The sequence below is a fragment of the Hyla sarda genome, chromosome 9 (assembly GCF_029499605.1).
Source record: "Hyla sarda isolate aHylSar1 chromosome 9, aHylSar1.hap1, whole genome shotgun sequence".
Lineage (NCBI taxonomy): Eukaryota > Metazoa > Chordata > Amphibia > Anura > Hylidae > Hyla > Hyla sarda.
Genome location: NC_079197.1, coordinates 71168867 through 71182281, shown reverse-complemented (window position 1 = coordinate 71182281; position 13415 = coordinate 71168867). Strand labels below are relative to the sequence as shown.

At 39.5% G+C, this 13415-nt stretch overlaps 1 protein-coding gene across 4 annotated transcripts in view; it reads left to right on the top strand.

Moving 5' to 3' along the window:
• The window catches only part of MED12 (mediator complex subunit 12), a 160778-nt gene that overhangs the window by 120605 nt on the left and 26758 nt on the right, over positions 1 to 13415 (top strand). For all 4 annotated transcript variants that reach the window (XM_056537578.1, XM_056537576.1, XM_056537577.1 and 1 more), the window contains exons 28-32: positions 8978 to 9049; positions 10700 to 10857; positions 10950 to 11111; positions 11374 to 11485; positions 12257 to 12346. In XM_056537578.1, the coding sequence (XP_056393553.1) occupies positions 8978 to 9049; positions 10700 to 10857; positions 10950 to 11111; positions 11374 to 11485; positions 12257 to 12346 (594 nt within the window). The remainder of the gene's footprint in view (positions 1 to 8977; positions 9050 to 10699; positions 10858 to 10949; positions 11112 to 11373; positions 11486 to 12256; positions 12347 to 13415) is intronic.

Here is a 13415-nt window from a genome sequence, read left to right as displayed (position 1 = left end):
GAATGAGACCCCTGACTCTCAGTGAGGAGCATGTGCGGTAGACGCCACACACTCCATTAATTTCTATAGGAGCGGTGGAGATGCCCGAATGCTGTTTGCGTGTCTCTTTCGGTGTTCCCATACAAATGAATGGAGTGCGTTTTATTTTCCACACGCTCCTCACTGAGAGGTGGTGTCCCATTTTGGAAATCGTAGTGCTTCGGACCCACCTGCTATCAGCTAACTATCCCCTATAGGTTAGTTTTCGCTGGACAGCCCCTTTAATTCACCATGAGGACAAAGTGAAAACAGAATGTTATAAATATTTGCAATTTTATTTAAAAGGAAAAAACTTAAATATTGCTTTGACACAAGTATTTAGACCCTTTACTCGGTAAAAACTTAAAGGGGTTATCCACCATAAGGGGATTTTAGTATATACCTGCCAGGCTATAATTTTAAAACAAAATAGAGACAGCGCTCCGAGGTGTAATAACAAGTAAGGTGGCGCTTATCCCATATAGTTACACTCCACCAAGTGTAACCATGGAAAAAGCATATGATAGAGAAGCCTGCAGCCGCTCCACGTCTAATGAAACCAAGCACAATATAGATACTTCCTCCAAACCTACGACAGTAGTAAGAGGGAGCTGGACACACAGCAAAAAGAAAAGGGATACGTTTATTCACCCATGATGCAATGCGTTTCACAGTAAGACTGCTTCATCAGGCATACTCAGGTGATCACTACCATGCTGTAAATCAAAAAATTTGCAGTATCTTGTAATACCTTTTTTATTGGACTAACAGAATTTTGTAGAGACAAGCTTTCAGGATTCCGGTGTTAAGACAATAGATGTGGAGAATTCACACTAAGATGGGCCATAAATTGTCCTGCTGTAGGAACATTGACTAAATAGATAAGGATGAGAAAAAAAAGGGGAAGGGAGGGGGACCGGGGAAGAGACTGGTAAATAAGCAGGACAAAGTGACATGCAAAAGAGAATCCAGTACATGTTATAAAAAATTTTGATAATGAGGTAAGAAGCTCAAATCCATATTGAGTCCACTGTTTTTAGAGTAAAAAAACAGTATCATTTTGGCTTCAAACGTCTGTCTATCTCTCTGTCTATCTGTCGATCTATCTATCTATATCTATATCTATATCTATATATATATCTATATATATATATATATATATATATATATATATATATATATATATATATATATATATATACACACACACACATACATACATATACATATACACACACACAGTGGGGATCAAAAGTTTGGGCACCCCAGGTAAAAATTTGTATTAATGTGCATAAAGAAGCCAAGGAAATATGGAAAAATCTCCAAAAGGCATCAAATTACAGATTAGACATTCTTATAATATGTCAACAAAAGTTAGATTTTATTTCCATCATTTACACTTTCAAAATAACAGAAAACAAAAAAATGGTGCCTGCTAAAGTTTGGGCACCCTGCAGAGTTAATATCTTGTACTGCCCCCTTTGGCAAGCATCACAGCTTGTAAACTCTTTTTGTAGCCAGCCAAGAGTCTTTAATTCTTGTTTGAGGTATGTTTGCCCATTCTTCCTTACAAAAGTCTTCCAGTTCTTTGAGATTTCTCGGCTGTCTGTCACGCACTGCTCTTTTAAGGCCATAGATTTTCAATTATTTTGAGGTCAGGAGATTGTGAAGGCCATGGCAAAACCTTCAGTTTATGCCTCTTGATGTAATCCCCCGTGGATTTCGAGGTATGTTTAGGATAACTATCCATTTGTAGAAGCCATCCTCTCTTAAACTTCAGCTTATCACAGATGGCATCAAGTTAGCATCCAAAATTTGCTGAAATTTTATTGAATCCATTTTTCCTTCTACTCGTGAGACGTTCCCTGTGCTACTGGCTGCAATACAACCCCAAAGCATGATTGATCCACCCCCATGCTTAACAGTTGGACAGAGGTTCTTTTTACTAAATTCTGTTCCCCTTCCCCAAACGTACCTTTGCTCATTCCGGCCAAAAAGTTCAATTTTAACCTCATCGGTCCACAGAACTTGGGTCCAGCTTGACCTGAAACACGTTGGTGTTTTCTGTGCATTCCATGTGATTCGGAATAAAGAACCTGTTGCATTGTATCCTGCGCTGGAAATTCTTTCTTTCATATCCGCGTGCGTAATGGTCCGAACTATGAAAATGTACATTATTTTTCCTGTAATAAAATTCCAAACCCCCATAATTGCATTTTTTTTAAATCACATCATAGCCCAGAAAAAATGAATAGCAATCAAAAAGTCCAGTTAATAACACAATAGTACCAATAGAAACTACACCTCATGGTGCATAAACGAGCCCTCATAGAGCCCAGTAAACAAAACAAAAAATGTACAAAAGTAATAGTGTCAGAAAATGGCAATTTAAAAAAAAATAATAATAATTCTAAAAAGTGTTGAATTTTTTTAAATTACTAAAACATGATGCAAACTGTTGTGCCGTCCTAAAGTATCAAGATAACACATTATTTTGACTGCAGGGTAAATGCGTGAAAAAGAAACTGCCCTGGTCTTAAATTGACTGGGGTTAAATGGAGTCTAATCAACTGAATTTACTACAGGTGACTCCAATCGGGATTGTAGTAACATCTCAAAGATGGTCAAGAGAAATTGGAGGCCCCACAAATTGTTTTCACGTCCTCATTATGGTTTATTGAATGCAGATTGGTGGGTACTTGATGATTTATTTCAAGGGGTACTCCACTCTGAGCACCCGGTGCAGTTAGCCAGCGGATGAGCTGATCCCCTGCACTTGTGATTGAGGGCCTGTGTGCTGCTGCTGTTGAGCGCTGCAAGTAAGCTGTTGGGATCCCAAGAGCGCCGTACCTGAGTGGCGATAGCCAGTGCCGCTTGCCGCTGGTGTGAAGAAAAGGCTGTAAGTGAGGAGGTCGCCGTGGAGGGACTGCTGCTGTTGAGAGCCCTCAGGAGTTGTGGGACCAGACTGGTGAAGGAGCAGAGAGACGTCGGCTGTACTCTGAGGAGTGAGAGAAGGTGGAGACCCACGTAGGTTGCCGGCTCTGGAGAGCGAGAGTGGAGAGACAGAGTGGAGAGTAAGGAGCGGTGGTGGTGAGAGGGCCAGAGCTCCAGACTGTGTATAACTTGGAACAAAGAACTAACAATAGGAAAACTCCTGGATTTGTTTTTAGCAGTAAGGGGGCCTTGGGTTTAGGGGGTAATTAGATTTCTGAGAGGGGCCTATACCACTGTTAATGGATACTTGGCAGCTTGCTGAACCTATATCTAGCAGCGGTATATGGGGTCTGTCTTATAGATAACAATCTGACTTGTAACGCGGGCTCACATTCCTGGAATGGTTGTTCTGCTGTGGTGTTTGCGACTTCCCTACTAACAACTAATAACTTAGGGTGCATTCACACCACGTTTTGTACATATGGGTGCCGGATCCGGCGGGGGGAGGGGCAAACTGGGCGCTCCTGTACCCCGGCCAGATCAGCCTGTTACTCCATTTACTTTGACTCCGGTCGGATCATTAAACGGTGACTCCGGTCGGCTCAGTTTTGACCCGTATGCGGTTTTGGATCGGACCTAAAACCGTAGTAAACTACGGTTTTAGGTCTGGTCAGGAAATCTGGCTCACTTTTGGAATGATTGTGCTGCTGTGCTATTTAGGACTCTCTGAATAACCCCTAATAATTTATTTTGCTGCTCCAGGTTGGATCTCTGGAATTGTCACATGTTAATGTTTTACTAACTTCTATACTCAGTGACTAACTTCTAATTGCTCAGTTATAGGTCTAATACTGATATAAAAACTGCAAGTAACCATGTCATTAGAACTTGCTACCCCTTCGTGGGATTTTGATGGATAGCTTCCCCCTATGGCTGGGAATTCTAAATGATTAACTCTAAAAACTGATGTATTTTGATGTTTGCTTGATCCTGCCCGAAGTGTAATACTCGATTAATGATAGACATTTATTTCAGTGTTTGAAAATGACTGCAGGTGGTAGCTGAGGCTAGTTGTTGGGATAGACAACAGATGATTTGGGATGCTTTCAAGGCGGTATTGCGAGGTATTTGTAAGGAGAGAATAGTAAGGATGAAGAAAAGATCGGAGAAAGAGGAAGAAGAGATGGTAAAGTAGAGGAAGCAGAACAACGCTTTGTAGCAACAGGGCTGGAAAAAGATAGAAAAGAATGGGAGAAGGTAGTAGGGAGGTATAAAGAAATATTAACAACGGGAGCAAAGAAAAAACTGTTCCAGGCAGAAAAGAGAGATTTAGAAGGAGGGAAGCCAGGAAGGTGGTTGGCCAGGTTTATAGAAGAAGGAAAAGGAAAAACGTTAATAGCAGCCATTAAGGATAAAAAGGGTCGGATAGTGAAAGAACAGGAAAGAATTCCAAGTATGGAAGGTGGTAAAAGAGGCACCCAGATCAAATGCTCCAGGCCCGGATGGGATACCATTCGATATGTATAAAAATTATGCGAGTATTTTAGTTCCTAGGTTAGTGAAACTATTTAAAGACATTTTAAAGAGAGGAACACTGCCCCCCTCAATGAAGGAAGCAGTAATAACGTTAATTCTTAAACCTGGAAAAGAGCCGGACGCGTATAGACCAATCTCGCTGCTGAATATCGATACGAAGATATTGGCAAAGGTTCTAGCAGTGAGATTGGCGAAGGTAATGCCCCTATTAATTTCAAAAGATCAATGTGGATTCATGAGTGAAAGAACTACAGCAGACAATGTGAGAAGATTGTTTGGAAATCTGCAGATAGATCAGAAAGAAGGATTGAGAATTAATGACTGCCCAATAATGAAGGTGTTAAGAGAAGGCATGGATAAAAGAAAAAGATGGATATTAAAAATAAGGGAGAAAAGCACTTTAGTATAAAGGAATGGGAGAAGGATATAGGACAAGTAACAGAAAGGGAATGGAGGGGGATTTGGGAAGAGAACCTGAATATTATTAAAAATAGCTCACATAGAGTTACACAATTTTTTTTATAACACATAGTTTTTTACACGCCGCAATTCCTGGGAAAAATAGACAAATGTAAAAAATACAAATGCCCAAGATGTGAGAATGAAGGAATGGGGTTCTTCCATATGTATTATGAGTGTCCCGTGCTTAAATGGGCACTGTCACCAGCTTTATTTTTTGATATGTTGTAGTACTTAAGTACTACAACATATCTCTAATATACTTTTATAATTTTTTTTTTCATTAAAAAGGTTTAATTTACATTTATAAACCGGCCACTGAAAAAGGACTGATTTTGGAGTGGCAATCAGTCCTTTTTCAGTTAGGCTGCACTCGCTCCCTGCCTGTCAATCAGACAGGCGGGAGCGAACGCATTGGCTCCGCGGCCATTGGCTGGGAGGCCATTCCTCCCGCACATCGCCGCCGCCTCGTTGCCGCCGCTGTCCCTGCACGCCCGCTGCCGGACTCTGCAGTAACTGCAAGTGTAATGAGGAAACGGGGTAGGCGGGGCGGAGGTGGGGGAGGAGGGAACTGGCTAGTCCTGTAGCGGGGGATGCGGGGGGGGGGAACGGGCTAGCAAAAAAAAAAAATAGGATGGTGGGAGCTACCCTTTACAGAATTCTGGATGGAGGTGGTAAGGATGACAGAAGGAAGGCTAGAGTTGAAGGAAGGAGATAAATTGATATCTTGGTTATTAGGGGGAGTAAGAACGGAAGGATGAAAGACGGACAAGATTTTAAGAGGGAAAGTTCAATTTGCAACAAGACTATTGGGGGCAAGAAAATGGATGTCTAAAGAAGCTCCAAATATTGACTAACTTAAGGCTACAGTAAGCAAGATGATGAATTTTGAGTTCTGTTTGGCAGCTAAGGTTGGGTGCTTGGCTAAGTTCCACGTAATTTGGGATAGGTGGATTGAAGGTATGACAGAGAGAGAGAGATTGTTTGGTGGAGAGTCTTAGATAAAGGTATAATGTGGGAATAATATATTATTATTTTTTTTTTTCTCTCCCAAAAAAATAAGTTACAGGAAGGTTTATTAAGGGGAAGGGGGGTGGGGAAGAGGAGGAGAGTTAGTATTAGATAAGGCAAAAGGAATATTCAGATGGCGAGGGTCGGACAGGGCACTGGAATCGGATTGGAGAAATGTATAAGGGGGGGGGGAAGGGTAAAAAGGAAAATTCTTCTGAAATATTGATAAGACAAAGAAAAATGGAAATGTATATGATTTTATAAGGAATGTATAATTGTTGTTGAAATAAAAAGGAAAAAAAAAGGATAACTCACATACATTAACCCCTTCTATATCATAAGTTTAAATCACCTCACTTTTCCCAAAAACCCATATAAAAAAAATTGTAAACCTAATACAAATAAACACATTTGGTACCTCCGCGTGCGTAATGGTCAGAACTATGAAAATGTTCATTATTTTTCCTGTAATAAAATACCGAAGCCCAAAATTGCGTTTTTTCTAAATCACATCATACCCCAGAAAAAATTTATAGCAATCAAAAAGTCCAGTCAATACCACAATAGTACCGATAGAAACTACAATTTACGGCGCATAAACGAGCCCTCATAGAGCCCAGTAAACAAAATAAAAAATTAATAAAAAGTAGTAGTGGTCAGAAAATGGCATGTTCAAAAATGTTTTTTTTTCTAAAAAGTTTAGAATTTTTTTAAATTAGTAAAACATGATGCAAACTATTGTGCCGACCTAAAGTATCAAGATAACACATTAGTTTGACTGCAGGGTGAATGTGTGAAAAAGAAACTGGCCTGGTCTTAAATTGAGTCTAATCAGCTGAATTTACTGCAGGTGACTCCAATCGGGGTTGTAGTAACATTTCAAAGATGGTCAAGAGAAATTGGAGACCCCACAAATTTTTCACGTCCTCATTATGGTTTATTTTTTATTTATTTTTTAAAACACATTTTATTAATTTTTCCAAGTAAAACAACAAAAGAGCAGTATAACAAACATTTAGCCCAAAACATCAGGGCTGAGAAAACAGTACATTTTCCAGGACTAAATGGGTTACATGAGGTATACCGTCAGATAAAACAGAAGAAGGAATAACCAAAGGCACTTGTGACAGAATGAGAGTCAGAATTCAATCAGCCATCAGATCATAGAAAGTCGAAGGGCCCCTAGAGTCACTCAAGTCACCTCTGCTATACCACTCAGTAAATCTAAAAGGTCTCACTATGTCCTCAATTTCAGCCGTGGTATACGCTGTCGTCATAAAGACTTCCCATTTTGCAAAAAATTTGGTTGTGCGAGTCATTTTGTGTCTTTCCGTGTCTTGCCTGTCAACATGGCAGAACAATTTGAGTTGTGAAAGTAACATATCACGGGTAGGGATGGTAGAGGACAACCAGGAAGCGAAATGCAACGCAAAGCTACTAGCAGAACCACATGCACTAAGTGGGGTACCTTTTGGAGGTGGCATGGAATCATCCTCCGGGGGGGCGGAACTGGTGAAAGAATAATGCGCATGGTGTAAAGGGAAGGGTAAGGTTCCAGGTGTCACGGATGTAACCTAGGACCATACGCCAATATTCCACCGTCCTGGGGCAAGACCACACCCCGTGCCACGTATCTGTTAGAGGAGTAGTACACTTTGGGCAGGCTGTTATCACGTTGGCATTATGGTTTGAGTGCAGATTGATGGCGGGTACTTGATGATTTATTTAAAGGGGTACTCCTCTGGAAAACTTTTTTTTAATCAACTGGTGCCAGAAATTTAAAAAGATATGTAAATAATTTCTATTAAAAAAATCTTAATCCTTCCAGTATTTATCAGCTGCTGTATGATCTACAGGAAGTTCTTTTCTTTTTGAATTTCCTTTCTGTCTGACCACAGTGCTCTCTGCTCACACCTCTGTCCATTGTAGGAACTGTCCAGAGTAGGAGCAAATCCCCATAGAAAACCTATCCTGCTCTGGACAGTTGCTAAAATGGACAGAGGTGTCAGCAGAGAGCACTGTGGTCAGACAGAAAGGGAATTCAAAAAGAAAAGAACTTCCTATAGATCATACAGCAGTTGATGAATACTGGAAGGATTAAGATTTTTTAATAGAAGTAATTTCTAAATCTGTTTTAACTTTCTGGCACCAGTTGATTAAAAAAAAAAAAAAAAAAAAAGTCTTCCACTGGAGTACCCCTTTAAGCACAGGTCCTTTAACATAACAAAATGTGCATAAAGTGAAAGGGTCTGAAGATTTTCCAAATGCATTGTATATGTATGTGGTACACGCCTGAATATACAAACTTTACCAGCTTTGTTTTGTGAAAAAAAAAAAAAAGCTTTTAACATCAAACTAGACTTGGTCCTTAGGGTTTAAGAGGCTTGTTGTGACTGATGTTATCTAGACAGACACCTGTTTTTGATCATTTAATATTCCTGTTTCTGATCCTGTACTTTTCATATCTACAATTTTTCTCATTCTTCGAGCCTGAATATTAGTTGGCAATGTCAAATTGTATTGCTGTAAATATATTGAGCTCCCAGGACCTTTAAGCTATAAGCGGTTTCACTTAAATAGTTTCATGTTAAGCATACCAAGGAGGTGTATACCATGGAGGCAGACCATACAATTGCTATGGGACCCTTAGAGACAAAGGGACTCTTTCTAGTTTGTCATATTCTCCTGAAGGGTAGTGTAAATTTCAATTTCCATGTAGATTGAGGCTTGAGGAAAAAATACTTTCATCATGGTTGGCAAATTCTATCACAATCATAGTGGGCCCACTTTGAATAGAAGAGATATGGACAGCACACCAGTTAGTCAATTATTTACCATGCAACACTTCAGTTTGGTGGCTAAAGATTTATCTTTTATTAGACTGGCTGATTCTCTAGTGAATGTACTGTGTTTGGGGACAAGTCTTTGTGTCACTGTACTTCTATCTTGTAAAACCGTGTATGTACCTGTACAACTTTTCATTATTTCTACATGTATTATCATTATTTTCACCCATCAGAGCCTAGATCAGTGGACAATGCGTCAATCAGCACTGGAGCTTCAGCTGATGATCAAACAGACATCTAATAATGTAAGTAGTAAAGTTTTGTGCATGTTAGGAAAGTGAGGATATAAAATCTATAGGATGAATTTTGCTTTAAAAACTCTTTCGTCAGGTTAATGTAACATAATTATAGTTTGTACGGTTGAATAAAGACATATGTTTATAATTTAAACCATGCTTTTAAAGTAGTCAAAGCAAAAAAGATCTGAGCAGTTGTGGGGAGAAAAATGTAGCACAGATATACTGAAACACCTCCTCCACCCAGGTATTGTATTTTTACTGCAGAGGTGTCTGTGAGAGTAATAGCGATAATTACCAAATAATACCACTAACAGAAAAATAAAATCACCATGCTATTACTGAAAAAGAAAATATTACACCAAGGCAAATACAATTTCACTAGACAACAGCCAATTAGAGGTGCCATAACATAACCACATAGTTACATATTAAGTATGGTTGAAAAAAGACATGTCTATAAAGTTCAACGAAGGAGTTAAAATAAATATGCATGGGTAAATGAAGAAGAGGGAATGTAAATCTTTATTTCTGCATATGTATTAAAGGGGTACTACCGTGCTGACAACTTATCCCCTATCTAAAGGATAGGAGATAAGTTGCCTGATCGCGCGGGGTCCCACCGCTGGGGACCCCTGCAATCTCGTACGCAGCACCCCGCTCTCATCAGGCCCCGGAGCGAACATCGCTCCGGGTCTGATGACTGCCGATCATGGGGAGGGAGTATCGTGACCTCACGCTCCGCCCCTCAATGTAAGTCTATGGCAGGGGGTGAGACAGCTGGCAGGGGGTGAGACAGTGTCCCTTGTCTTTTGAGGGGTTTTACCTGAGTTTTTCCCCCATATTTTTGTATGGACTATTTATATACTTAAAAAGCTGATCATATCCCAACTTAAATGGCTCCACCCTGTTGGGTGGGCCTATGTGTTCGGATTTTTGTGCTAAGAATGTTAAAGGGGTTATCCAGGAAAAAACTTTTTTTTATATTTCAACCGACTCCAGAAAGTTAAACAGATTTGTAAATTACTTCTATTAAAAAATCTTAATCCTTTCAGTACTTATGAGCTTTTGAAGTTAAGGTTGTTCTTTTCTGTCTAAGTGCTCTCTGATGACACCTGTCTCGGGAAATGCCAAATTAAGCAAATCCCCATAGCAAACCTCTTCTAAACTGGGCGTTTCCTGAGACAGGTGTCATCAGAGAGCACTTAGACAGAAAAGAACAACCTTAACTTCAGAAGCTCATAAGTACTGAAAGGATTAAGATTTTTTTTAATAGAAGTAATTTACAAATCTGTTTAACTTTCTGGAGCCAGTTGATACATATAAAAAAAAGTTTTTTCTTGGAATACCCCTTTAATTTGGTGCATATTCTTAGATCTAGATATCTGAGGGAACAGTGCTTTTTCAAATCGCCAAAACTATCTATTGCAGCATCTTTGCATCTATCTATTGCAGCAGGAGTCGGTGACTAGTACTAACATATGGGTCTAGTATTTGCAGAATTTCAAAAAGGAAAAATAAACCTCCCTTTTAGAAATATTGTACACAAGTGATGTAATTACCTGGATTAGGAGAATTTCGCTAACATTTCAACAGTTAGTAGTGTCTTGTACATATTTATTTTATGTACATGTTTTTTTATTTCATTTTTTAATATAGGAAATTAATTCACTATTGGAAAATATTGCTAAAGCTACGATTGAAGTATTCCAACAATCAGCAGAAAATGTCTGTTCAACTCCGGCTAACACTGCACCCCCTAACAATATCCCAAGTAGCAATGCAACTCCCAATGCTAAATCTAAGCCTGTGCTCAGGTAAATGCAGATAGTTAATATTTATAACCTTGACTTGCACATAGCGGTTTTACTAACTGCAGGCTCCTTTCTTCTACTTCGTCTTATATCAGTGCTTTGGAGAGGTCTGGTGTTTGGCTTGTAGCTCCACTGATTGCCAAGCTGCCAACATCTGTTCAAGGTCATGTTCTCAAAGCAGCTGGGGAGGAGCTGGAGAAAGGACAACATCTTGGATCATCTTCTCGTAAGGAGCGTGACCGCCAAAAGCAGAAAAGGTCAGTACAAATGATAATGCATTTATTTGGAAAATGAAGTAATAAATTGGAAATGGCATTGAACAGAGACCTTTCTCTGTAACATTTACGGTATATTTATGTATTTGGAAAGAGAATTTCAATTTGTCTAGTTTTCACTGTAGATTTTACACCGAAGTGTAACCCTGTCATGTTTCAGCAGAGGTGTGGATTCTCAGAAGGAGAACTGTTTTCCTTGGGTTTTAAATAATGGTAACATTTTTTCCTCATTCTTTCCTGGCAGTATGTCTCTACTCAGTCAGCAACCATTTTTATCATTGGTGTTAACCTGTTTAAAGGGGCAAGATGAACAGAGGGAGGGGCTGTTGACTTCTTTGTACAGTCAGGTGCAACAAGTAAGTGATTCTGATAAAGCAGTCTTTCCTACAGTTTGTTGCTTGACCATTTTTGCTTCTACAGTGTGCAGTGTCATATTTAATTTTATATATATTTTTTTAGTTTTTGAATAAAAATCAGTGTTGAAAATAACTTTATATAGGCCAGTGGTTCAGAAACAGGCACATGTACAATAAAGTAATTTGTGCGGTTTTCAAATATACACTAAACTGCATGGATGTCTAGTTTTGTTTAGTGACTTGCCTCTATGTCAGTCTGAGGGCTTATAATAGTGTTTCAATGTATTTTATCTGAGAGTCTGAGGCAGGCATTCAGTTTCTCTTTCATGAAATGTTTGGCAGTGAACTGTCAAGTTGGTGCTAGTATAGGTCTGTTAACATCACATAAAAGCCCTACATATTCTGGGAAAGCTGACAAATGTCAAACATCTCCATAGGGCTCTGTTCACCTAACAAAGGCCAAAATAGTTTCTATTTGGCATTCCTTATGTTGTCATAAATTTTAGTTTCTTGCAGTATAGAACAATTGAGACTTTGTATATAGCGGCATACCTTGAAGCTTTCAATCAGGACATACAAGTATATGACAGTACCGCTGGCAGAAAACTGTAATATAAAGGGAACAGGGCTTGTAGGTATCCTGGTATTCTCCGAAACACTATAATCCTTTATATATAAAAAATTAATAAATAAATACACATCTATAATTAACTTTTGAAAAGATTTGAAAGGTTTAGATTTTTTTTTTAATAATGGCATGTATATTTTTAGATTGTTAGCAACTGGCGAGATGATCAGTATCAAGATGACTGTAAAACTCCTCAGCTTCTTCATGATGTATTAAAGCTCAGGTTGAACTTGGTGAGTAAATGTATTACCATGCTAGCTGAGTTCCCGGCATAGCCCAGATGAGGGAGCAGGTGTTTTTAAATTTGGTGTTTTGGTGTTCTCATTCTCTTTATCCCCTTCCCGCAAAATCGGGTACATGTACGTGGTGATTAGGGATGACTTCCCAAAACACCATGTACATGTACCTGATGAGAGTAAACTGTCACAGCGCTGCCGGGCGCTGTGACAGTTTATTGAGCTCGGCTTTGCTGCAAAGCTGGGCCTCCCTGAAGCCGGCCAGGGACCAATCACAGCGGTCCCCGGCCGGAGATCGCTTCTATTGGTCTGTCATTACAGACGGACCTATCGCAGGGATCTGGCGGGGGTCTCCTTCTTTCCCCTGCTCCTCTGTCGCTTCACATAGTGAAGTGATCGGTGGTGAGGGGGGCCTCATCGGAGTAGGCCACCCACGGGCACTCGGGATCGGAGCTGCGCTGTAGACGCTGTGGTCACTGTGACCGCAGCATCTATTAGTGTAACAGAGGGAGGGAGCTCCCTCTGTCACCGATCGGCGCTCTGCAAAGTGAAAGCAGAGCGCCGATGGTTGCCATAGCAACCAGAGGACTGACAATAGCTTCCGTTGTCATGGCAACAGATCAGTCTTTACCTAAGGTAGTGACTGATCTATCCTATGTCAGACATAGGCATAATTCAACAGAGTACAGATGTGTATGTCATTGAATTAGTATAATAGTAAAATTAAAAAATGAAGTAAAAAGTGAAAGAAATGTAATAAAAAAAAGTGTGTGGGGGGGGGGGGGTGGTAAAAAAAAAAAAAGTAAAATAAAATAAAAAATAAAATAAATTATTTATATATAAAACCCAAAAATAGTCCCCCCCCCCCAAAAGAAAGTCAGGTCCCACAAAGAGTCCTCATGCAATTGCATCAGTGAAAAAAAATAAAAAAGTTATTGCTCACAGAATACGGCGACTCTTTTACAATGTGATTTAAAAAAAAAAAGTTTTCATGCTATGTACTAAAATTTTAAATTATGTATAAAAATGTTGTATTGCCATAACCGTATCAACCTGCAGAGTAAAG